Genomic DNA, 23,885 nt, shown 5'->3' with positions numbered 1-23,885 from the left:
ACAGGCCTGCTCCCTGACGTGTGTCTGGGAGAGCGTGCAGGACCCACCGCCCACCTTGGGTAAGAGGAGAATTGGGAGAATGTGTCCGGGCACTGAGACGTCTGATGTTTCGGAGGGCCTTATTTTTAGGAAGCACAGAGTCTTTCCTTCAATTAAAAAATAATGAAGTGTTGTTGAAGAGCTCCTTCTGGCCAGAGTTCCGAGGTCTTTCCCACCACGTGTGGCTGCGTGCCCCCCCCCCCCCCGATCAGAATTCATTGTCCCTGCTAGAAGCCAGCACCGGCATTGCTGTCCGAATCAGGAGAGGTTTTAAGCCTTCCAGAGGTCATCTCAAGGTCATCTCAGTGTGTGTTTTGCTTGTCCCGTCTCGTCTCGTAGGTACTGCTTCTCCGAGATGGCCCCTGTGTGCGCGGTGGTTGGCGGGATCTTGGCACAGGAAATTGTGAAGGTAAAAGTCACTGGGGAGCAGAGGAGAGTTGGCCCTCGGTGCCTGCCGGCGGAGAGACCCCAGCCTGCCTTCTGTGACCCCCTCGTCCTTGTGTGCCCCATCCACATGGCCAGAACACAAGTTACCCCGAAGTCCTGCTCCTGGCTGAGCCTCGAGTAGGACGTGGTGATTTAAGGTGCTCCCTCCTGTCCCCTGACGATACCTGTTTGCTGTCTGGCGCTTAGGATTCCAGCCAGCAGCACTTCTGCTCGCCGTCCCCCTGTAAGAGGGGCACGCTGAGGACTGCAGAGCCTGTGCTCCTGACCGCTCTGCCTCCATCACCATGGCTCCAGAGCCCTCTCTGCGTAACCCACACACCATAGTGTTTGTAGGGGAGGAGGAGGAGCGACGGCTGTGGAGCCCCCAGGCTCCGCAGGGCGCCCATGACCACGGTTGTCCTCACGTCCCCTGACCGGTAGCACCGCCTCCTGAGCCTCTTACAGAGCACTCGGGCTGTTAACTGTAGCTCCGCCCTGGATGTTTTTATTTCTGTGGGGACTTTAATATTGCCAAGAGCTGTTCACTTTGCTTTTTAGGGGACGTGCAGTAAGCATTTGCCCTTTTCCTCCTGGGGTGGGGTCGGGCCTGGCCCGTGTCCACGTGTGCAGAGGCCCAGCTCTCACCACCTGGCCTTGGACTCTGTACATTTGCTCTCAGGATGTGTGACTCACGTTCATCGTCTCACTGTCTTCCTAAGGCTCCTTTCCCCGTCTTCTTTCCTGATCCTTCTACCTGAACCAGATTCTCCTGTGCTCGGGTCTAGCCTGCGTCCATGACAGGGGCACTGAGGAAGGACGGGGAGCCTGCGGCGGACTCTGCAGGACACGGGGTGGGGGTGGGGGTGGGGGTGGCGCACAGGTCTTGTAGCCTGGACCGACGCGGCTGCTGGCAAGAAGGTGGCATTTACTGCAGGCCCACTGCGTCCCGCGCCAAGAGCGTGTTCTTCACATGGGTCAGTTCATTTTCTCGCAGCTCCTCCCGCCCACAGGAACCCAAGCCATCGGCCTTCTGACGCCGTGCCCCTCAGTGGCACTGCTGCCCGGAGGCCTGGTGTGGAGCCAAGGCCCCGTCCCTGCCCCTCAGCCTCACTTCCGTGTGTCCAGTTGAAGCTGCTCCTCGGGCTCTGCGTGTGGGATGGAGATGGCAGGTTGGGACAGGTGGCCTTGACCCCATTGTTCACTGTGGCCTCTCCGCATCCCGGCCCGAGTGCTGCCCCCTCATCGCTGCCTGCGGGGACAGCTGTCAGCCAGCATCTTGTTTCTGTTTACCCAGATAGCCAGAGTACTCCGCATTCTCGGGGCTGGGTGTGTTTGGAATCTCCTCCTGCCCCATCTGGCTTGGGAAGCTCTTTACCTTTGCCCCGCGTTCACCCTGTGGACGTTCCCGTTGCAGCTGGCCGTGGGGGACGGGGGCAGGTGTCGGGATCATCTCTGACTTCCTTCCTTCTCGACACGGCCCCCTGGCATCAGGCCTCCTGTGTCTCTGTGCCCGTGTGCCGCAATGCTCGTGGCGGGCCTCCTCTCATGGACCTGGGCTCCTCTCCCTGGCCGCATGCCAGGCCTCATTGCCAGTCGTCCTGGCCAGATCTCGGAGAAGCTGCTTGTGGGCGGGGCCCTTCACAGAACCCCTCGGTGCAGCCCCACACCTGGCCCAGAGTGGGTGTTCAGTGATAAAGATTTACTTATGTATTTGAAAGTCCGAGGGCCAGCGCTGTGGCTCACTTGGTTAATCCTCCGCCTGCCGCGCCGGCATCCCATGTGGGCACCGGGTTCTAGTCCCAGTTGCTCCTCTTCCAGTCCAGCTCTCTGCTGTGGCTCGGGAGTGCAGTGGAGGATGGTCCAAGTGCTTGGCCCTGCATCCCATGGGAGACCAGGAGGAAGCACCTGGCTCCTGGCTCTGGATCAGTGCAGCGCCGGCCGTGGCAGCCATTTGGGGGGTGAACCAATGGAAGGAAGACCTTTCTCTGTCTCTCTCTCTGTCTATAACTCTACCTGTCAAATTAAAAAAAAAAAAAAAAGTCACACGGGGCCGGCGCCGTGACCCACTAGGCTAATCCTCCGCCTTGCGGCGCCGGCACACCGGGTTCTTGTCCCGGTTGCCCCTCTTCCAGGCCAGCTCTCTGCTGTGGCCAGGGAGTGCAGTGGAGGATGGCCCAAGTACTTGGGCCCTGCACCCCATGGGAGACCAGGAGAAGCACCTGGCTCCTGGCTCCTGCCATCGGATCAGCACGGTGCGCCGGCCACAGTGCGCCGGCTGCGGCAGCCATTGGAGGGTGAACCACAGCAAAAGGAAGACCTTTCTGTCTCTCTCACTGTCCACTCTGTCAAAAAAAAAAAAAAGTTACACAGAGGAGAGGCAGAAAGAGAGAGAGAGGGTTCCTCCATCCGATGTTTCACTGCCCAATTGGCCGCAACTGCCAGAGCTGCACTGATCCGAAGTCACGAGCCTCCTTTGGGTCCCCCACGCGGGTGCAGGGGCCCAAGGACTTGGGCCATCTTCTACTGCCGCCCAGGCTGTAGCAGAGAGCCGGATCGGAAGTGGAGCAGCCGGGTCCTGAACCAGCGCCCATACAGGACGCCGGCGCCTCAGGCCAGGGTGTTGACCCGCTGTACCACAGCGCTGGCCTCATGGACTCCTCTGAACGCTCTGCTGAGGGACAGGGGGTGCACACCTGGCCCGGCGCCGCTCCTGTCGCGAGGAGCGCTCTGTCCTGGCCTCCCTGAGAGCACCGCTGTTTCCATGGCTGCCTGTCGGTGGCCAGCAGCCTGTGGCCATGAATGTGTCCCCGCAGGTGCCGAGGTGACGCCCGACGGAGGTTGAGGTGAATCCCGCCTTCCTCCAGCGGCGGCGCTGTGCTGGCTGCAGTCAGGTCCCGCGTAATGCGTTCGTTGCTCAGAGGTGAAACGGCCGTGCAGACCGCAGCCATGCGCTGACCCCGTCTTGGTTTTCCCCCAGGCCCTGTCGCAGAGAGACCCTCCTCACAACAACTTCTTCTTTTTCGATGGCATGAAGGGGAATGGCATCGTCGAGTGCCTTGGCCCCAAGTGAGCCTGAGGCTTGGCCGCGCCCGTCTCCTCCCCGGAAGTGAAGGCTCTGGCGCGGATGTGCGCTGCCCCAGGCCGCCGGCCGCCTCCGTCCTGGGCAGTCTCCGCAGCAGCAGCCCTGCAGCCCTGCTGTCCGTCGCTTAGGCCCCCTTGCCCCCTCTGGACCTGCTCCCTGCCCGACACAGGGCAGGGAGGAACTCCAGGTGGGGGCGAGGCTGGGGCCGCAGCTCCTCGGGTGCCTGGAGGGAGGGGCCGCGCGACGGAACGCGTGGGTCTCCAGAGTTTGAGATCCTGGAAAACAACAGGTGGCTCTTCTTCATTTTAGTTTAGGCTTAGTCAAGTTCCAGCCTGGGTCGTGGAAGCCAGGAAATGTCACCCAGCTGCGTATTAGTGGCAGAGGCTGCTTTGAGAGGGCAGATCCCGGGTCGCGCCCTGGGGCCTCGGGGCTGGGCTGGTGGAGCCGGGTGCCTGTGAGGCCCGGGGCAGCCCTTCCGTGCCCCTGAACCACAGCTGTTTGTATTTTACATGTTTGCTGTATTTTCCTTGGGTGTTTAAAAAGGAATAATGGGAATAAAGTTGTTTGCTTCGGGATTTGCTTGTTTTTCATCCTCTTTGGCGACTTCTGACGGGGTGACCAAGGGCCTGTTGAGTCCTGGGGGAAGTCCGCTCAGAGCTCTCTCGGGGCCTCCCCACCCTCCTGCCCGGCTCCTGCGGTGTGTCCAGGTTGCTGGTGCCAGTTGTGTGTGAAGAATCCAGCTAAATGGTTACTACAGTGGCCGCCAGCTGTGTAGTCCCTGGCAGGCGTCCAGCGGAGGAGGGGTGACTGACCCCTCAGGAGCGAGGCCAGAGCGCAGAGCCGCTGTCCCCCCGCCCTTGTGTCCTCTGAGTAAAACGGAGCAAGCTCAGGATAAACCCGCCCTCTCCCATCCTGCCACAGTCGGTGGGGAGCACAGGTCTCCAGTGGAGGAGGGGCCCGGTCCTTCCTGGAGGGCTCCCCTGCTGGCCCCGTATGCAGGCCGTGGCGCCAGGGTCCGCAGTTTTATTGCCGCATAGACCTTGCATGGTCTTTGAAATTTTGAGCTAATTACACCCTTACCTTTGCAATGTGGGGCTCTGGTCACCAGGGGGCGCAGGTGGGTCCACGTGGACCAATTGTTAACAGACTCTGATCTGAAGTGTCTCAAACTTTTCCGCCCTGTCTGATGGCGGAGATCGACTCACCCCAGGAGACCCCGGGGGTCTCGGGGTGGGGAGTGCTGCTGGTATCTGCCAGCCCCGCACTACAGTCTGCACTGTCGCAGACGGGCATCTCAGGGCGCTGCACCCCAGCTAGCCCCTGAAGGTGAGGACCTTGAGGGGAGAACCAGGCCGCCCGGCCCCTGTGCCCCCGCCGCACTTGTGTGTGTGCTGTGCGGGGCCGGCTGTGTTGTGGTGTGGGACATGTTGAGGCTGTGGCAGCCTCAGAACATTCGAGGGGAATAGGGTTGCCCTGGCAGTACAGTTCATCACAAATTTAAAACAGGCAACTTGAAACAAGTTCTTTCAAAGGTGACACAAAGGTAAAAAGAACTCCAGCACAGTGAGCAGTTCTCAGCCCCATCACAGCCCTGTGCTCTGTGGCTTCCTTTTGCCGACTTCTTGCATTTTCCCGGTTACCGCGGAAGCATGCAGATGTCCCGAGGTGCCTGCCGTGAGCCCCATGCAGGTGCAGGGCCGAGGCAGAGTGTTGCTGAGGGCGGCAGCTCGCATTCCTGGTGCCCGCACCACCTGCCTGTGCCTCGGAACCCTCGTCCTGTGGCCTGCGGCAGCCTCGCACAATATGGTGTGGCCCAGGCTGGCCCGGACTGGCCCGGACAGCTTCCACACGGGGTGCCGGTAGATGTCCCATCGGTGGGACCCTGGAATTGGCAGAAAACATTCAAGCCCAGTGCCAGGAGAGCCTTCAGCTGGGCCCAGAAAGCACGTGGACCTTGCAAAGTCCCGTGCAAGGATTGAGACTCCTGCCTGCCTCGGCCTGGGGCCCTCAGGTCAGCACTGGCCACACAGCCAAGCATGGATTCTGGAGAAATTTGAGCTGCTTTCTGGACCTGTTGCCGGTGTCCACTTTCGTGTCCACCACCCAGGGTCCTCCCCTGCTGACGGAGTGACTCCCTCTGGACTGGCACATTCAAACCCAGCCCCTACCACTTGGCTGTACACACAACAGCCCCCCCCCCCAGGTGAATTTGCTGTGGCTCAGCAGCCCCAGCTGTGAAACGGGATGGAGTGAGTCTGTAGTTTGAGCTGGACTCGCTCAGTGTTAGCTGCTGTTAGAGAGAGGTCTTCCATCCACTGGTCACTCCCCAGATGGCTGCAGCAGCCAGGGCTGAGCTGATCCGGAGCCAGGAGCCAGGAGCTTACTCCAGGTCTCCCACACGGATGCAGGGGCCCGTGGACTTGGGCCATCTGCTACTGCTTTCCCAGGCCACAGCAGAGAGCTGGATCGGAAGAGGAGCAGCCAGGACTAGAACCGGCACCCATGTGGGATGCCAGCAGTGCAAGCGGTGGCTTCACCTGCTATGCCACAGCACTGGCCCCACTATTTTTCTGAAATTTGCTCTTGTTAGAGCTTAGAGTTTGTGTCAGTGCACCAAATTCCACACCCACAGTTGAGCTATAGCTACTTAGCTGTGGGACGCGGAGCTGGCTTCCTTTGTGCACACAAAACCAAATGCTAAGGTTCGAGAATATCACTGCATTGTCAGTGTTTATATTTTAAAAAGCTTATTTATGGGGCCAGTGCTGTGGCCTGAGAAAGCAGTAGAAGATGGCCCAGATCCTTGGGTCCCTGCACCCACGTGGGAGATCTGGAGGAAGCTCCTGGCTCCTGGCTTTGGATCAGCTCAGCTCTAGCCGTTGCGGCCATCTGGGGAGTGAACCAGCAGATAGAAGACACCTTTCTCTCTCTGCCTCTGCTTCTCTGTAACTGCCTTTCAAGTAAATAAAATCTCTTTTTAAAAAAATTAAAAGTTTATTTGAAAGGCGGAGCAGCAGAGATCTCCCCACTGATGACACCAACAGCGGGGCTGGGCCAGGCTGAAGCCTGCAGCCCAGAACTCCTACCAGGTCTCCCCTGTGGGTGGCAGAAAGCTGCAGCGGGAGTGGAGCAGCCAGCGCCGGGCCCAGCTCTGTGACGTGGGGCCCGGGTGCTCCGCGGGGCTTCTTGGCCCACTCCACCGGGACGCCCGCCCCAGGGCTGTTGGTGGCACTGGCAGTGCCGAGGAGGTTTTCTGTTTGTTTTCCGGGATTTTGTTTGGCGTTTGTTGTCTGGGGAAATACTAAATACACAACAGGTTACAGCTGTGTTGGGAGACCCAGCGTCCCTGTCGCCTTCGGCCTGGTCGAGCCCTGGCTGTTGTGGCGTCTGGGGAGTGAACCATCAGGTAGGAGATCTCGGTCGCCCTGCCCGGTCACTGTGCTTTCCAGATAAAGAAAGAAGGCTTTATTTATTCATTTATTTATTTTAAAGAAAAGTACACGTCATTAGGAAGGGAAGAAAAGGCATAAACTGAAACATTTCCTTCCCCGGAGCCGGCACTGCAGGATGGAACGCTGGGAGGCAAAGCCAGGGCTCCGGTTCCGGGTCTGCGATGGGCTTCCCTGGGGTGGCAGCGTTGCCTGTCGCGGTGTAGCTGGGGCCTCACTAGCACTGAGCACCAGTCTGCAAGGGGGAAGGCGACATCCAGGGCTCGCCGTTGCCCTCTGCTCTCTGCCTTTCTTCGTATCCTGGGTGGTGGGGGCAGGGGGGCAGGGGGCGGGAGTTGGCCTCTGGCTGTCCTAGATAGCAGTGGGTTTGGTCCTGTTGGACAGACAGAGGCCGCAGTAAGTGTGTAACAGAGAAGTGCCCCTGCAGACGCCCTCAGAGAAGGCTCCGGAGCGGACAGTCCCCATGCTGAGGGCGGGCACCACCTGCTGGACTCGGGCCCTCCAGTGTGGCAGGCACGGCTCTTAACCAACAGCTTCTGGGCCAAATGCTGCGCCAGCAGGTGAATTTTCAAAAGACTTAAAAGTTGCAAGAAGAGGGGTCAGCATGGTGGTGCAGTGGGTTAAGCCGCCACCTGCAACACTGGCATGCGCCTGAGGAAGCAGAGGAAGATGGCCCGAGTGCTTGGGGCCCTGCCTCACATGTGGAGGACCCGGATGGAGTTCCTGGGCCCTGGCTCCAGCCTGGCTCTCACCTAGTGATTGTGGCCATTTGGGTGTAAGCCAGCTGCTGGAAGATCTTTCTCTCCCGCCCCCTTTCTCTCTCTCCACGCTGCCTTTCACATAAAGAATGAAAGATGCTGGAAGAAAACGATCGGCTTGAAACTGTAACCAATGGAAATATCCTTGAAGACACAGAGATACTTTGTTTCCAGCAGAGATACACTGTGAGATATGTTCATGGAAAGCTGCTAGGCTTAAGGGAAATGACAATGGAGAAACTTGGCATTGCTGGATGGATTGACGAGCACTGGAAATGGTAAATGGCAATTTTTAAAAAAAGGTATTTTACTTACTTAAGAGACAGGGTCTTCCATCTGCCGGTTCACTCCCCAAATGGCCGTAACAGCCAAAGCTGAGCTGATCTGAAGCCAGGAGCCTCTTCCAGGTCTCCCACACCAGTGCAGGGTCCAAGCACTTGGTACATCTTCCACTGCTTTCCCAGGCCATAGCAGGGAGCTGGATCGCATGTGGAGCAGCCGGGACTTGAACCAGCACCCATATGGGATGTTAGTTCCACAGGCAGATGCTTAATCTACTTACTATACCACAGGGCTGACCCTGAACTTTATTTATTTATTTATTTATTTATTTATTTAGACAGGCAGAGTTAGTGAGAGTGGTTCACCCCCCAAATGGCCGCTAGGGCCGGCACGCTGTGCTGATCCGAAGCCAAGAGCCAGGTGCCATCCTCCACTGCCTTCCCGGGCCACAGCAGAGAGCTGGACTGGAAGAGGAGCAGCCGGGACAGAATCCAGGGTGCCAGCGCCGCAGGCGGAGGATTAGCCAAGTGAGCCATGGCACGGGCTCATTTTTTTTAAAGATTTGTTCCCTCAATTTTTTGGAAATATATATGACCTTTAAAAAGTTACTAGGGGGCTGCTGTCGTATAGCAGGTTAAGCTACTGCCTGTGATGCTGGCATTGCCTTTTGGAGCACCAGTTCAAGCGCCAGCTGCTCTGCTTCTGATCCAGCTCCTTGCTAACGTGCCTAGGAAAGTAGAGGAAGACGGTCCACGCGCTTGAGCCCCCGCACCCACGTGGGAGACCTGGAACAAGCTCCTGGCTTCAGCCTGACCCAGCCCCCACTGCTTGTGCTATATGGGGAGTGAACTAGCAGATGGAAGACTTCTCTCTCTCTGCCTCTGCCTCTCCCTCTAAAGTTTATATATATATATATATGTATATATATATATGTATATATATATATATATGTTACATTTTCGAAAGGCAGAGTGACACAGAGACGTCTATTTGCTGGTTCACTCCGCCAAATATCTGCAATAGCCAGGGCCGAGTCAGTCAGGCTGAAGCTGGAAGTTGGGAGCTCCATCCAGGTCTCCCACGTGGGCAGCAGGGACCCAACTACTTGAGCCATCACCTGCTGCCAGCCAAGTGTGTGAGCAGGAAGCTGGATTTAGGAGCAGAGTTGGGACTTGAACCCTGGTGTTGCAACATGGGGTGTGGCCTTCCCGAGCGTGTTTTGTTTTGTTTTGTTTTGTTTTTGACAGAGTGGACAGTGAGAGACAGACAGAGAGAAAGGTCTTCCTTTGTCGTTGGTTCACGCCCCAATGGCCACTGCAGCCGGCGCACCGCACTAATCCAAAGCCAGGAGCCAGGTGCTTCTCCTGGTCTCCCATGGGGTGCAGGGCCCAAGCACTTGGGCCATCCTCCACTGCACTCCCGGGCCACAGCAGAGCTGGCCTGGAAGAGGAGCAACCCAGACAGAATCCGGCGCCCCAACCAGGACTAGAACCCGGAGTACCGGTGCCACAGGCGGAGGATTAGCCTATTGAGCTGTGGCGCCGGCGGCCCCAAGTGGTTTTTAAAAAGATTTATTTATTTGAAATGCGGAGCAACAGAGAGGGAGAGACAGATCTCCATCTGCTGGTTCACTCCCGAAATGGCCACTACGGCCAGTTCCGGGCCAGGTCAAGCTGGGACCCTGGAACTCCATCCAGTTTCCCATACAGGCAGCAGGGGCCCAAGCACTTGGCCGTCTTCCAGTGAGGTGCATTAGCAGGGCGCTGGAATGCATGGAACGCCAGCAGTGTCTAACTATGCCACCAGGCCGGCCCACCAGGGGTGTCTTAACCACTATACCAAATGCCTCCAGGACATATTTTTGTAATTCCTAGAACATTGCTTAAAAAAAAATCTTAATGGGGGGCCGGTGCTGTGGCACAGCAGCTTAAAACTGGCGTCCCATATGGGCACCAGTTCAAGTCCTGGCTGCTCCACTTCTGATCCAGCTCCCTGCTGATGTGCCTGGGAAAGCAGTGGACAATGGCCCAAGTGCTTAGGCCCCGGCACCCTTGTGCCCGCAGGAGGCTGTCACGACTGACCGGTCGGTCCCCAGCACAGGCCACCATTCATTCAGCCACCATCAAGCACCGGATCAGATAAGGTGAGGACGCAGCCCCCACAGCCCTGAGGGGTGGGGCTGCAAGAGAGATGGCCGCAGCTGCCTGTCCCACGCCTGCACGTCCCAGCCGTGCGGGGAAGGCGAGCAGAACCATCCACTGTTCCAATCTGATTTTATTGAAAAGGAAACATACAAAAATCATGTACAAAAAAAATTAACCAAACATGTACAGAAAATTCATTCCGGTATCTACAGCAGCGCATATACAGTATTTTACAGGCTGGGCCACCCTCCCCACTCCCAGACTCCTCCCTCCTCCGAGAACCCCCCTCCCTGACGCCCCGGCCCCCCCCTCAGCGCTTGGCCCTGGGGACTGAGGCTGGGGCGGCTTCGGCCAGAATCTCCCACCCCCCAAAATGAATGCCAGTGGTCACACGTGCTCTCTCTAAACCTATGCGATGAGATTGATGAGGACGGGGGCAGTCACGGGCAGAGCACAGGATTCACAGTCTGGGCCCCCCCACCCCCCGGCCACCCCCAGATGAAGGTGAGGCAGGCGAGCCCACCACCCACCGGCTGGCTCAGGGACGACGGCTGGGGGCCGCCGCCGCCGCTCCCCTCCTCTGGCTCCCGGAGGCCAGGGGTCGCGTTTGGCTCATTTGCTCTTCACGGGCCCCCTCCCCAGGAGGAGGGGGGGAAGCACCAGGGGCCTGGGGCCAGGCCCAAAGTGAAGGGGCACCGGGCGGAGACCCAGTGTCACCGTGCAGCTGGGACGGGCGGCCAGCAGCAGCAGCCTTTCCTGAGATGGTGGTGGGCGGCGGAGGTGGGCGGCTCAGGCCCCACCCCCTCGGTCCCCGCCGCCTTCAGAGTCCGGGTCTCAGCCAGGGACGCAGGAGTCCACGTCTGGGTCGTCTCTTCGTCAGTGCGCCCAGGCTGGGCCAGGCAGAGCTGGGAGTCCCGTATGCTACATGGTGCAGAAAAAGAGTTCCCCGCGCTGGCCGGGCCGTCAGGAGGCGGGAGGGTCCTGCCCCCCCGAGTCCCCGACGTCCACCGTGCGGGTGCAGGCACCTAGTTGGGCTCCATCTCCGGGGCTCCGGGGCCCCTGGGTAAGGGCAGAAGTCCCATGAGAAGATTGTACAGGACCCTCCAGGGCGAAGGGCGGTGTCGCTGCTGCTCCTCTTGTCTCTAGGGGGCGACAGAGAGCCGGGCGGTTAGTGTGGGCCATGCGGTCCCCGGGGCCGGCGGACAGCATCCTAGAAGTGAGAGCTACCCCTTCTCCCGCCCTCTCCTGGACCCGGAGAGCAGGAGGGAGAGGACGCAGGCAGAGCCTGGCTCGGCCCTTGCTCCCCAGGACCTCCTCCCTCCACGTCTGTCTTCAGACGTTTCTAGAACAACGCATGGAAGGTTCACCGTCTGCACGGAGGGCTGCACTCCCAGGCCACGCTGGGTCACCGCGGCTGCAGGGAGAGCCTGCCCCCCCACCCCGCAACCCCAGCAGAATGAAAACGCAGGAGGGCCCCCCCTAGGACTCCTCAGAGCTAGGAGGCTGGCCCCTGCCCTGCCCCCACTGAAATGAAAGACAATACTGAAAAAGGTGGCAGGTGCAGCTACAGCCCCCTCATGTCCCTGGCAAGGAGTCACGGCCAGGCGGGGGCTAAGCAGGGCCCACCCAACGTCACGCCCCCCACCCACCCACAGATGCAGAGGGAGGGAGAGAAACTCAGTGGCAGGTCAGTCACGGTGAGCTGAGGTCAGCGAAGCAACCCCAAGATCCTCAGGGGCCCCTGGCAGTGGGGCGCCTGGCACCAGACCCCGCTACCAACTCCCGCAGCCAGACCCTCGCACGCGGGCACACGGGGCAGGTGCGTGGTTTGAAAGAGGGCATACACCGATAAACCATATCAGAAATAGATCCTGGGGAGGGGGGCGTTAAGACTGCCTGGGGCGCCTGGGTTCGAGTCCCGCCTCTGCTTCCCAGCCAGGCGCCTGCTACTGTGTTGGCTTCAGGACTTGGGTCCTTGCTACCCGCGAGGGAGACCCCTGGCTCCCGTGTTAGGGGAATCTGGGGCGTGAGCCAGTGCAAGAAAGATCTCTCTGCCTGTCTCTGCTCCTCCACCATGCGAAGGAGCATGAATAAGTCAACAGAAAGAAAACTAGAGCCTGGAGATTCGCCAGTGAGACAGCGCGCAAGGGCGCTCTCCGCAGCATCGGACGCGAGCGGAGCCAGAGCCGCCGCCAGGCTCGCATTGTTTCTGGCCTGGTAAACATGTAGTGAGAGACTCGCACCTGCAGGGGGACTGGGGCGGACCTGGTGGGAAGCGAGGGCCGGCCGGGGATCAGGGAGCTCCACAACATCGGATCTCTACTGCGTTGTGGTTTTGTTTTTTCGTGGAGTTTTTTTTTTTTTTTTTTTTTTGGTTTTTAACATAAGCAAACAATGCAGGTGTAAATGCGCGGACTGAACACAGCCCAAGGCGTCTTCCGCTCTCCGTTCGCCGTCCCGGGCTCCCAATATTTGGTTTTGCAGAGGCCATGTTGCGGGTGGGGGTGGGGGTGGGGGCGGGGCTGCGGCGGGGCGGGGCTCCCCGCCCCCCGCCCGCGGGCCCCGGCGCTGCGTGGCGCGCGGCGGGCGGGGCGGGCGCGGCCGGCGCCGCTGCTGACTCACCGGCTATAAATAGCCCGGGATATAGGAGCCGCTCGGGCGAGCGCCGCCCTCAGTCCCCGCGGCCGCGGGCCTCGGGCGCGCCGCGGCTCTCGGCCGGGCCTCGGCCCTCGCGCGGCCGTGCGGCCCCCACCCCCGCCTGTCCCCGGCGCGACCCCGCCGCGCAGGCCGGCAGCTGCCGCACATCTGGCGGGGCGGCCCGCAGCCCCCCTCCCCGGCGGGGAGTCGCCCACCTGCCGCCTCCCTCCCCCGGCACTCACCCGCCGCTCGTACTGCGCGTTCAGGTCGTCCGCCATCCGCCGCAGCTGGGCCCCGATCTCTCGGGCCCACTGCTCCTCCTCGCCCCGGACTCCCGGGGCCGCCGGGGTGGGGCCGCCCTCCAGGGCCCCCGGGGCGCTGGGCACGGGCGACTCCAGGTGCTGCTCGGCCGGGGACAGCGACGGCTGGGGACCTTGGGGGGCAGAGGGGCGTGGTCACCACCCACCCTGCTCCGGGCCCTGGGGAGGCCGCGAGGGGCCCGGGCGCGCCTTTGCCCCCCGCCTCATTTCTAGCGGTTCCTTCCCCCACTCCCCGCTCTCGGAGGCAGATTTTCTGAGCTCCTCCCCGGGCACTGGGGGAGCCAGAGGCGCTGCGAGGCCGCTCTGGGGTCACCTGCCTGGCCAGCCGCCTCCCCGGGGCCCACGGCGGACTGGAAGTCCTTCCGCTCGGGCGGCCTAAGGAACCCCGCGTTCCAAAACGGGCCCCAGTTTGGCGCGCTCCACTTGACAGACAGGGAAACTGAGGCGCACCTTACGCAGTGGCCAAGGTCACACGGGGATACGGCGAGTGACCCCACCCAGAGTCACAAGCCTCAGGTCTCCAGCCCTCGCGTGTCCAACCACAGTGAAGCCACACCCCCGGATGTGGCAGAGGCCTGGCGAGCCCGAGGCCAGACGGGCTGCCAGGGAGCCTGGCCCGGGGGGCTGGGGCGCGGGAGACGCCTTCCGGGGGGCTCCTCGGAGGTAACCTCCGTGCCGGTCGCCCCGGGCCCGGGCCTCGGTTTGCACCCAGGACTCTGGGCCTGGAAATCGGGGTTCCCTCCCGCTCCCAGCCAGGAACTGAGCTAGGGAAGTTTTCTTTTCCCGTACCCCCCGGGGCTCCCGGGCCGGACTGGGGGATGGGCCGGGTATTCCAGGACGCTCCAAACCCTGCCACCGGGAGCCGCAGGGTTAACAGCCCGCCGGGCTGGGGACCTTTAACCCTTCCCTCCCCAAGACTCACCCTCTCCCCAAAGGGACTTTCCCAGCACAATGGCCCCTCCCCCTCTCCTTCCCCGCCCCCCCACTACTCCCCTCCCTTTCAGAGGGGGCCAGTCCTGGCCAAAGAGATGCAAATAAAGGCACAGGGGCCCCTGGACCCCTCCCCGAGGTCCGGAGGTGACCCTCCTCCCACTCTGCACGCCCTCCTTCCAACTGCGAGCCCCGTGGGGGTCGCGGGGGCCCAGGCCGGGGGAGGGGCGCTGGGAAACCGCTGTGGCTGGAGGCCGGGAGGAGCCCGCCGGCCGCAGCTCGGGGACTGCAGTCAGATTCCAGGAGGGACTTCCCGCCTGCCTCCCCTCCACCCCAGCCCCCCGCGCCGTCTTCCTGCTTCTTGCAACACAAAGACCACGCTGGCCACACCCTCCCAGTGGCCCGGCCCGGCTCCCCGCCTCCCCTCCGCTCCCGCTCGAGTCCCTCGGGGGTCTCCGCGGCCCTCTTTCCCGGGCTCCCAGCAACCCCGGGGGTGGGGCTGGCACTCACCGTCGGGCCTCGGGGCTCGGGGCCGGCTGCGGGGACCCCCAGGCCAGCGGGGGCCCCCCAGGGCGGCGGTGACGGCGGGCGGGGCGGCGGGGGCGCAGAGGTAGGCGGCGGGCAGCAGGGCGGGGGCGGCGGGAGCGGCGGGCAGCCCTGGCTCGCAGAGGCCGCAGGACACGGCCGAGGGCACCAGGCGACCAAGCGGGAAGGGGCGAGGGCCGTCGCGGGCCAGGCCCTCTACGGGCTCCGGAGAGCTGCCCTCCTGGCGTGCGCGGGCCATGGCGCTCCCTGGGGCCTGCGGGACACGGGAGGAGGAGCAGGTCAGCGGGGAAGTGCACCATGGCCCCACAACCCCCCAGTGGATGGAGGGAAACGGAGGCGTGTGCCATCGGAAGGGGGTGACGGCCCCCCGCAAGACACACCCAACTCGGGTCGACACAGGGGGCAGGCTGGCCGCTCACTGATGGGCATAGCGAGGCCAGGGCTCCCTGGGGACCCAGAGGGACGGCCTGTCCCACGTGTGGGTCTGTGAGTGAGGGCTGTGACCACCCCCCAGCACAGACTGCGCCAACTGGGCAGCGTGCCCAGTAAGGACAGGTGCAGGTAACTTTCCCAACACAGGCATGGGCGCACACAGGACCCAAATGAAGCTGGCTGCGAGGCGAATATGGGGACACACCAGGGCTCACCCAAACCAGCCAGCCTGCTCCCACTGGCACATAGACTCTGCGATGGTCCCAGCCTCCAACACTGGCCGGCAGTGTCCTGCACACACACACACACACACACACACACACCATCACAAGCACCCTGCACACATGACCCAGTGGCTGCCACCACCCAACCCGGTGCCCCCCTCCACACACACAAACACACTGTCAAGATGGCACACACAGACCCACTGTGGAGACGCCCTGGGGACACACAATGTAGCCATCAAAGCACAGGCACACTCCCCAGAGATAAGCCGCCCGCATGCCCGGACCCACACACATATCAACACAGAACAGACGCCACTTCACCAGCACAGCACGGGCACCAACTTCCAGACTCCGGGACACGTGGAGAGGGGGCCCCCAGAGGCACCCCGCACCCCCCACCCCATGCAGCGGGCGGCAGCACCATAGCAGTCAGCAGCCCACCTGCCTCTCCCAACCCCAGCCCACCGCCACCTGTCAGCACCCACACACGCGCGCGCCCCACAGCTAACTAATCCCGCACAGCAACAGCAGCGCACACACCTAGAGCAGGGACAGAAAACACTGGGCTCACGTGACTGACATAAACACTACACACAGGCAGCCCACATGACACGCATGAGCACAGCAACAAGCCCTAGACCCGACCCAACACACACGCACACACATACACACAAGGCTCAGACAGGCTGCATCGTGTGCACCCCACAGAGCCTGGGATCCTCAAATCCCAGGCAGCAATGCCAGACACACAGCCCAACACAGAGACAACCAGACAACCCCCCTCGCACGCGCGCGCGTGCACACACACACCCCACAAGTCACACAGACACCCGGACCAGGCGCACCATGGCAAGGACACGTGCCCCGGAGACACACACAGCCAGCCACGGATGAGACGGGACACACACGCACACATCCCGCACACCCGCGCAAGCCGCTCCAGCCACACGCCACCCGGGGGGCACGCCAGAGCCACAGCACCACCCCCCATAGAGCGCGCGCAGACAACTCTGCCGACCCGCACAGGTGCACTGACCCCAGGACACGGGAGGCGCACGCGGGGACTCACGCACGCACCCCGACCGCCACGAACCCCAACATTCCTCCGGATGGACGTGACCACCACTCCCCGCAGGACCCCAGCGCCAACTCGGCGCCAGACTCGCGCACACACCCAGGCGAGACACCTGCAGATCCACAACCCCGCACACGCGCGCTCCCACGGCGGTCCCAGACGCCCCCCTCCGCTGTCACAGCCCCCCCCACCGCCGCCGCCACGTGCGCCCGCCCCGCCCGCCCAGCGAGCGCGGGGCCAATAACCGGCTGTTGCTGGGGCGCAGCCCCCGCCCGCAGGAGCCGCAGACTCCGCGGCCCGCGAGCCGCCCCCTGTCGCCGCCCCCAGCGGGCGCGCGCCCTGGGTGTGGCCGCCCCTCCGTGCCGCCCCCCCCACGCCCCTCCCGGACCTCGGGGGGCTGGGGCAACCTGGGGTCGACTCTCTCCCCCCGGGGCCCCACTGGCCGCCAGGGGGCGCTGCCGAGCACACACCCCATTGTTTGTAAACAAACCCGCCAGACCGCTGAGGCACCTGTGCGCCCAGACTGGACGCCCGCTCGCCTAAGCGCCTCCTGCCTGGCAAATCCGGTCTAGAGTCCACGCCACCCCGCGCCGTACCCCGTGAAAGTGGAGGAGGCATGGCGTGGGAACGCAGGGCGCCCGCGCTGCTCTCCGAGCGCACGCCCGTCACCTCCTCCAGGAAGCCCACCCTGCCTGGCCGGTCGCCGCGGGCCGGGATTGGGGAAAGGGGGGTGGGTGCGCACACTCACCCCGGGGGCATGAAAACGCCGGAGGGGGCGGCGAGGGGCGGCGGGCGGCTTCCGTCAGGAGGGCGCGCCCGCCGAGCGCCGCTCGCTGCGGCTGCTGTCGCTGTCCTTCCTGCAGTGGCGGCGGCGGCTGCTGCTGCTGCTGCTGCTGCGGGCGCGTCTGCCGGTGGCCGCCGCCGCTCGCCTTGCTCGTGCCACCGCCGCCGCCAGGAACCCGCCCGCATGTGGCTCTCCCCGCGGCTCTGGCTGCCCGGCGGATCCCGGGCCCGCTCGGCGACCGCCCCGCCCCGCCCCGCCCCCGCCCGCCGGGTCCCACGCCCCGCCCCCGCGTGACGCCGCGGCCCCGCCCGCCGGCCGCGGACAAGTCGGGGCTTGCAGGCGCGCGCCGCGCCCCCCACCTCCGCGCGGGGGGTTTCCCTGCGGCCGGGGGCGGGGCGCGCGGGGGGCGGGGACGCCCAGCCCCCCGGGACGGCCTGCGCGCGCCCTGACACACTGACACACTGACTGCGACCCACGGACACACACACACACACCCACCGGCTGGCCGGCGCTCCAGGGTTCGCGAAGTCACGTGCAGACTCCCCGTCTCCCCAGTGCGCACCCTGGACAGGGGCATGGGCGCGCGGACCGCTCCCGTACCCTCCGCCCCAGACAAGAACGCACAAGCAGGCACTGACCACTAGGCCTCCAGGGTCACAGGGCACGCGCAAGTGACACTGCGACAGGGACACTCAAAGTTACACAAACACACACACTCCGAGACCCGAGTGTGCACGGAGCATCCGTGCCCCCGCCGCCCCAGCCACGGGCCCCAGGGCAGGGCCAGGCTGACAGCTTGCGAAATGCAGACTTAGGTGACAGACCCTCCCCCCCACGCACACGCACCTGCACGCCAGCCGGATCCACACCACTCTCCCGCGTGGACACACGCGAGCACACCCACGCGGTCTCCCTGCCCCGAGCACCGGAAAGTCGTCACGCATCAATCCACGGATCAATTGGAGCCACGAAGGGAAACTGACCCGCAAGGTGCGGTCACAGAAGCCACACCTGTGTGGAGGGTGCGCATCTGGCCGCGCTGCCCGCCACTGGGCCAGGGCACCCGGGAGGCGCAGGCCCTGGGCACCTGGCACGGACATGCCCGGGCAGACCCCGCACTAGGGTTCACCACGCTCGGGGCTCCCTTTCCCTTTCGAGTTTCCCTCCGTCACTTCCTTCCCCTTCTGAGTGGGTCACCTTCCCTCCCTCCCGCTGAGCCCGGGACCCTTGGTCTCTGTTCCGCTTTCCGTTCCCGGAGTGACAACATCCAAGCCCTGCACCAGAGGGTGACTCAGGGGGCCCGGCAGGTCTCAGAGCAGCAGCCTCGTCAGGCTTCCCAAGAGCAGAAAGTCCAGATCTCACCCCATCCTGAACCCTGGAGACCTCAGCGGCCTTCCCACCAGAGGGCATTCATTCATTCATTCATTCATTCCTGCGTCCAACCAGAGTGTTTTCCCCTGTGGGCCATGGGCAAACCATGGACCATGAAGTCACTGCTTTGGGTCTTGGTGGTTTTCTTTTTAAATGTTTTAATTTATTTATTTTTATTTTATTTGAAAGGCAGAGTCATGGGAGAGGGGGGTGGAGGGAGAGACAGAGAAGGAGAGATCTTCCATCCTTTGATTCACTCCCCAAATGCCCACACTATCCAGGGTTGGGCCAGGCCAAAGCCAGGAGCCAAGAGCCATGTGAGTGGCGAGGATCCAAGTACTTGAGACATCTGCTGCTGCTTCCCCACGCACGTGTCGCAGGGAGCTGGATCGGAAGCGGAGCAGCCGGGGCTGGAGCAGGTGCTCAGACGTGGGGTGCTGGTGTCATGGAGGAGCTTAACCCACTTGCCATACCGCCAGCCCCTTGCCTGGAGTTAGAAAAAAAATACACAATATGGAATATAGTGTTTGAATGTTAGGAAAACTTGCTTTGTGAGCTGCTACTGAGTCAGTACACCCAAGGTTGCAAGGAAAAGTATTTTCTGACCGCGGACCCAGTGCGAAGATGTTGGAGAAACACTGCTTTAGACTGATTAAATGAGACCGTGCACTTGGAAGTCGCTAGGTGCAGTGTGTGATACACAGTAAGCGCTTGTTGAGTGGGTGCCATTATCACTCAATGTCTCCGGGCTGGCAGTGCTTCCTGGGCGCCTGGCAGCCACGCAGTTGAGAAGGGGCAGGGCCCAGCCCTCCCCCGGCTGTGGTCCAGCTGCACCCTTCATTCTCCCCCCAGTGCCCGCAGGCTGCACGGGATAACAGGAGGCCAGACGGGGATGGAGGGCAGGGGGTGTCTAGCTTGGTGGTTGGAGATGAGACAGCAGGGCAGAGGCCCAAGGGTCACCGGCCAGGGTCCACCCCAGTGTCTACTGCAGACCCCACTTCAAATTCTAGGGCCCTGTCACCCGGGTCAGACTCAGAGCCATCATCACATACAGGAGAGAAAGGAGTCCAGTGGAAGCAGTAGGGAATGGTAGGGACTGTGGCTAATGGATAGGTTGCATTGCTTAGGGAGGAACTCATTAAAAACTTTGTGGGCAAAGAAAAATAGCTGTGGCTGGTCGTCTTTTTGAGGCCCCCTACCCTAGAGGCACAGGGAGAGTTGATTGCCCCCCCCCCACCTCCATCTCCCAGAGTACACCGGTATCCTGGCAGGTCTCCTGGGGGGGGGGGGCACGGACACCTCTGATAAGGGGTGAGAGCCGGACAGGGTCGTGGAGGGCAGGGGCTTAGCTCAGGCCTGATGGCCCAGTGAGTCCCCAGCTCGGTCACCTGCTGCCTGTGTGACCCTGGGCGAGTGGTCCTGTGTCTGTGCCTCCATTTCCCCACCTGTGAGTTGAGAGAGAAAGTTATGCAGAGTGAACCAGCCCGTAGGAATAAAGTACTGGGGGCACAGGGGGGCTTCAGGGGTTCCGCCTGGGGTGGGGGCCCAGCACCTCAGAGAACCCAAACAAGGCCCTGGAGTGCAGCCCCGCGGCTGGGGCAGGGGTCTCCAGCAGGCAGGCCCCTGGCCTTGCAGACTCTCCCTTGATGGAGTGACAAAGCACCCAGCCTACCAGGAGTCCTGAGGACCTGGGTTTTGTCCTGGGCAAGGGGATTGTCCACCTGGCGGGAAGAGGGGCCCTCATGGGGTGCTTGGTGAGAGGGCGCGCAAGTCCCAGCCGGCTCCAGGCAGACCCACGCACACGCGCTCCCCCCAAAACCCCACGATCTCGGAAAAGCCGGCCGCGCAGCGCCGGGCGCGGGGAGTTGCGAAGGACTTAACTTTTCACCGCAGGGCCTGCGTCGGGCCCTCCTGGGTCCACCCCCCCCAAACCCGCGCGCGCGCCCCGCCTGCCCCGCAGGCCCCGAGGCTGGACCCGAGCCGCGTGGGGGCTGGGCGGGGGCGCGGGCGTCCGCAGGGTCCGAGCGGCCGGCGCGCGTGTGAAGGTTACCGCTCGGCGGCGGGCGGGGGCGCGCGCTGTTGCTGGGGTCTGCGGGGCCTGCCTGCGCCCGCGCCCCCGCCCCTTCCCGGCCAGCCAGTGAGCGGTACCCGCCGCCGTTGCCAGGGGAAACTCGCCGCCCCGTTACCCAGCAACAAGCCTGGCCCAACCAGGCGCGAGGACCCCCAGGCCCCGCCCGCCGCTGCCCACCGCGTGCCCAATGCCAGGCGGGCAGAGCCGGCCGGGCTCCCGGAGACGGCGAGCGCGTTCATTGGCCGCCGCGGCGCCCGCCCGGATCTGGGGGAGCCCTCGGCGCGGGGGGCGGGGAGCCGGGCCCGGGGGAGCTGCCGGGCGCGCGGCCGGCTGGGGTGAGACCCGGGCTGGGCACCGTCCACCTCCCTCCCCCGCTCTGCCCCGCATCCTCGGGCGAGGATGGGCAGTGGGGCTGGGGCTGCGCGTCGTGTCCCTCCCCCGCGGGAAGTTGGCCTCCTGAAAACACACCGAGTGTTCCCCTCTCTGTGCTTGCTGACCCCTGGAGACGGGGCTGGGGGTGACTCGGGTGCCACCCCCCAAACACGACGCACGCATCGTGGTCCTGGAAAACAGGAGCCTTCCCGCAAGAGAACCCAGGCGTCCTTGCCGCATACAAAAGAGGGGGTACCCCTCCCGCAGGAGCCGAGCACGCCTGGGCCCCTGAAAACAGGGGCAGGGGCCTCCTTCCTCGGGGACGCTGGTGCCCCATCCCCACAGGGACCAGGGTCCCGGTCCCCAGCCGCCTCCGAACCCCCTGGCTTCCTGGCCCCACCATCCTGATCGTGGGAGACCCTCGGGTATCCATTCCTGCGGATGCTCACCTGCCCGGCCCCAGGTGCCTGCCCCCTCCCCCTGAGCCCTTTCCCCAGGGCCCGGCAGGTTGGTCTCGCAGGACAGAGGGCTTCTGACCTCATAGCTACTTTCTCTACTCCTTGGCGCCCGATCTCCCAGCTCACGCCAGGGTCCCAGGCCTCCTGGTGCCAAGAGCCCTGGAATTCAAGCTGGGCGCCTCTCAGACCCCCACCCCTACCCACGCACACACCTAGAACCAACCTAGCCCCTCCGTGGTTCTGGGAGGGAGGGGTGCCCAAGGACCCACGTCTGGGAGACCCAGCCTCCCGCTATTAGGTGGCCCCAGGGCTGCCAGCCCCGGGCTCTAGGGACCCTGCGGTGTGTCCCTAGGCCACCACGGGGCGGCCCGGAGTCGGCAGTCCCACTCCAGGGAGAGCCGGGGCCGCGGCGCGTGCAGCTCCAGCCGAGCTGAGCCCAGGTGCGGCGCGCCCCTACCCGGGTACCTGCGGGGGGGCGGAGTCTAGGATTACTCAGCCTCCAGAATGAGGCGATGACATCATCCTGGGGAGGGGGGTGACTAATGGCCGCGCTGCGGGGGGGGGCGGGGAAGTTTACCCGGTAACAGCGCTGCGGCGCGGCCCCGCCCCCAGGGAAGGAGGGGAGGGGGCGGTGGAGCGCGCGCGCGCAAACACACACACACACACACACACACGCACAGGCCCACCTAGCATCCCTCTCCGGAGTGCCACATGGCGCACAGCTTCCCGGGCAGGGGCCGCGCGCATGTGTGTGTGTGTGTGTGTGGAGTTTTCTTTAGGGCTGTGGCCGGGGTGCTGTGTGTGCCATTGTGTGTCAGTGTGATGGTGTGGGGGTGACACCTGCCACAGCGCCGCCTATGTGCAGGGCTGCGTGACAGCCTGTTCAGTGCGCCCAGTACGCTGGGGCGTGACCCCGGGAGTCAGCGCGCCTCCATCGGAACGGACTTGTGTGGCCCTGGGATGGCACGGGGTCAGAGTGTTGGCGGGAAGGTTTGTGGCTGAGTCTCTAACCATGTGTGTACCCACGCGGCAAGGTGTACTGTGTTAGGCCGCGTGGTGGGCCCCGTGTCACTCCCAGGACGCGCGTGGTGCGTGGCGCGGCATTGTGTACCAGGGTGCGCGTGTATCTCGACCCTGCGGTCTGCGCTGGGCCCGAGCTGTGACCGCATCTGAGCGTGTGCGCGCGGGATTGCGTGGCTCCGTGTCACCGGTGTGCGTGCAACAGTGTGTCCGAGACGGCACCCACCGCGTGCGGCCGGCGGGACGGGGCGGTGCGTGCGCCCTCAAGAATGCCTGTTCCTGGCGACGCTGGGTGTAGGGGCGACTGCGGGGCCGGGCGGCGCTGCGGGGCCCGGGACTGCTGCTGCTCCTCTGCCCGGGCCGGGGCCCGCGTGTGTGCATCGTTTGGCTGGGGCCGCCGCGGCAGGTCCCTGGGCGCGTGCCTGCGCGCGTCGCTGGGTGCCGGGGCAGGCGCGCGCGTCTCCAGGCCTCCTGCCCGAGAACAGCGGCGCCGCGCTCTGATTGGCTGCGGCCGCGCCAGTGAGCGGCTCGCGCCTCCTGCGGGAACTCGGGGACCCGGGGACTTGGGGATGGGGCTCGCACACCGCGGCCCGGGGCTGGGCGGGAGGGGCTGGCCCTCCTCATCCCCATCCCCAGCCACGCTCAGAGTTCACTTTTCACGGTGCGAGGGCAGCCAGGGCGCCGTCTCACCGCCTGGTCCCCGCCCCTCCCCGCAGGCAGCAGGCCCCACGCGAGGCAGACTCCAGGAAGGACTTCCCGCCCCGGCTCAGCACCCGAGCTTTATCGCTGCAGCCAGGAGCGGGCCAGGCGGCCCCGTGGCTTCCGGAGGCACCCGGGCGGGGATGAGCTCACCTCGAGTTGGCTCGGATTTCATCAGCTTCCTCTGCCCGAGCCGCCCCGGCTCGCTCGGCTTCCCGCGCCCCGCACCGGCCGCGCAGGCGAATCTGCCGGGCGCCTGCTGCCCCCCAGCGGCCGGAGGCGGGAGCGCAGGCGGCGCGCATACAGCGCGCTTTGGCCTGGACCAGGCGGGAACACGGGTCAGCTTCTCCGCGGCCCCAGGCGCCTTCAGTCCCGTTTACAGGGCGGAGTGTGAGGTCAGAGCGGCCCAGGGCGTCCCCCGGCAGGCACGGCTGCGGGTGTAGACGCTGGAGAACAGCGCGGGGAAATTCTTGTCCTACCTTCCTGGGGCTGACCCCTTGGCCTGGGGGAGGGGGGGAGACGGACAATGAGGAACATAAGCGACAGCGCACACTGAGTCTTCTAAAGAGAGAGAGCGCGGAGCTGGGCAGGGCGCCCAGGCAGGCTGTCCCTGAGAAAAGTGACAGCTCAGAAAGTGACCGGACAGCAGCGGGAGGAGCAGTTGCAAAGGTCCTGCGGCCACAAGGGAGTGGGGGGCGGCTGGAAGGGCTGGAAGGGGATGAAAAAGAGAGCAGCAGGAGGTGACGTCAGAGAGGGGGCGCTC

At 63.8% G+C, this 23,885-nt stretch overlaps 2 protein-coding genes and 1 long non-coding RNA gene across 8 annotated transcripts in view; 1 reads left to right on the top strand and 2 right to left on the bottom strand.

Annotated features, from left to right (window-relative positions):
* The window catches only part of SAE1 (SUMO1 activating enzyme subunit 1), a 66,752-nt gene extending 62,630 nt beyond the window's left edge, over positions 1–4,122 (top strand). For both annotated transcript variants that reach the window (XM_051837389.3, XM_089320524.1), the window contains 2 exons: positions 379–448; positions 3,443–4,122. In XM_051837389.3, coding sequence (XP_051693349.2) covers positions 379–448; positions 3,443–3,535 — 163 coding nt within the window. In that variant the 3' untranslated portion in view covers positions 3,536–4,122. The remainder of the gene's footprint in view (positions 1–378; positions 449–3,442) is intronic.
* Positions 4,123–10,292: 6,170 nt separating this feature from the next.
* On the bottom strand, positions 10,293–18,254 carry BBC3 (BCL2 binding component 3). Of its 5 annotated transcripts, none has more exons than XM_051837393.3 (4): positions 17,978–18,254; positions 14,578–14,866; positions 13,060–13,250; positions 10,293–11,322 (listed from the first exon to the last, which is right to left on the bottom strand). In XM_051837393.3, the coding sequence occupies exons 2-4, from the start codon at positions 14,849–14,851 to the stop codon at positions 11,206–11,208; spliced, it is 582 nt and encodes a 193-aa protein (XP_051693353.1). In that variant the 5' UTR covers positions 14,852–14,866; positions 17,978–18,254; the 3' UTR covers positions 10,293–11,205. The 5 variants fall into 5 exon arrangements, with proteins under 5 accessions (XP_051693353.1, XP_051693352.1, XP_051693355.1 ...); XM_051837392.3 differs by lacking the exon at positions 17,978–18,254 and adding an exon at positions 17,096–17,367; XM_051837395.3 differs by lacking the exon at positions 17,978–18,254 and adding an exon at positions 16,447–16,551.
* A 389-nt stretch (positions 18,255–18,643) lies between these two features.
* LOC138846422 (uncharacterized) lies at positions 18,644–23,412 on the bottom strand. The gene is made up of 2 exons (XR_011383902.2): positions 23,276–23,412; positions 18,644–18,989 (listed from the first exon to the last, which is right to left on the bottom strand). It is a non-coding gene; the product is annotated as an uncharacterized LOC138846422 (long non-coding RNA).
* Positions 23,413–23,885: the final 473 nt, after the last annotated feature.

This window comes from Oryctolagus cuniculus, chromosome 18 (genome assembly GCF_051225735.1).
Source record: "Oryctolagus cuniculus isolate XC-2025 breed Fujian yellow rabbit chromosome 18, ASM5122573v1, whole genome shotgun sequence".
Classification (NCBI taxonomy): domain Eukaryota; kingdom Metazoa; phylum Chordata; class Mammalia; order Lagomorpha; family Leporidae; genus Oryctolagus; species Oryctolagus cuniculus.
This window is presented reverse-complemented; position numbering and strand designations above follow the sequence as displayed.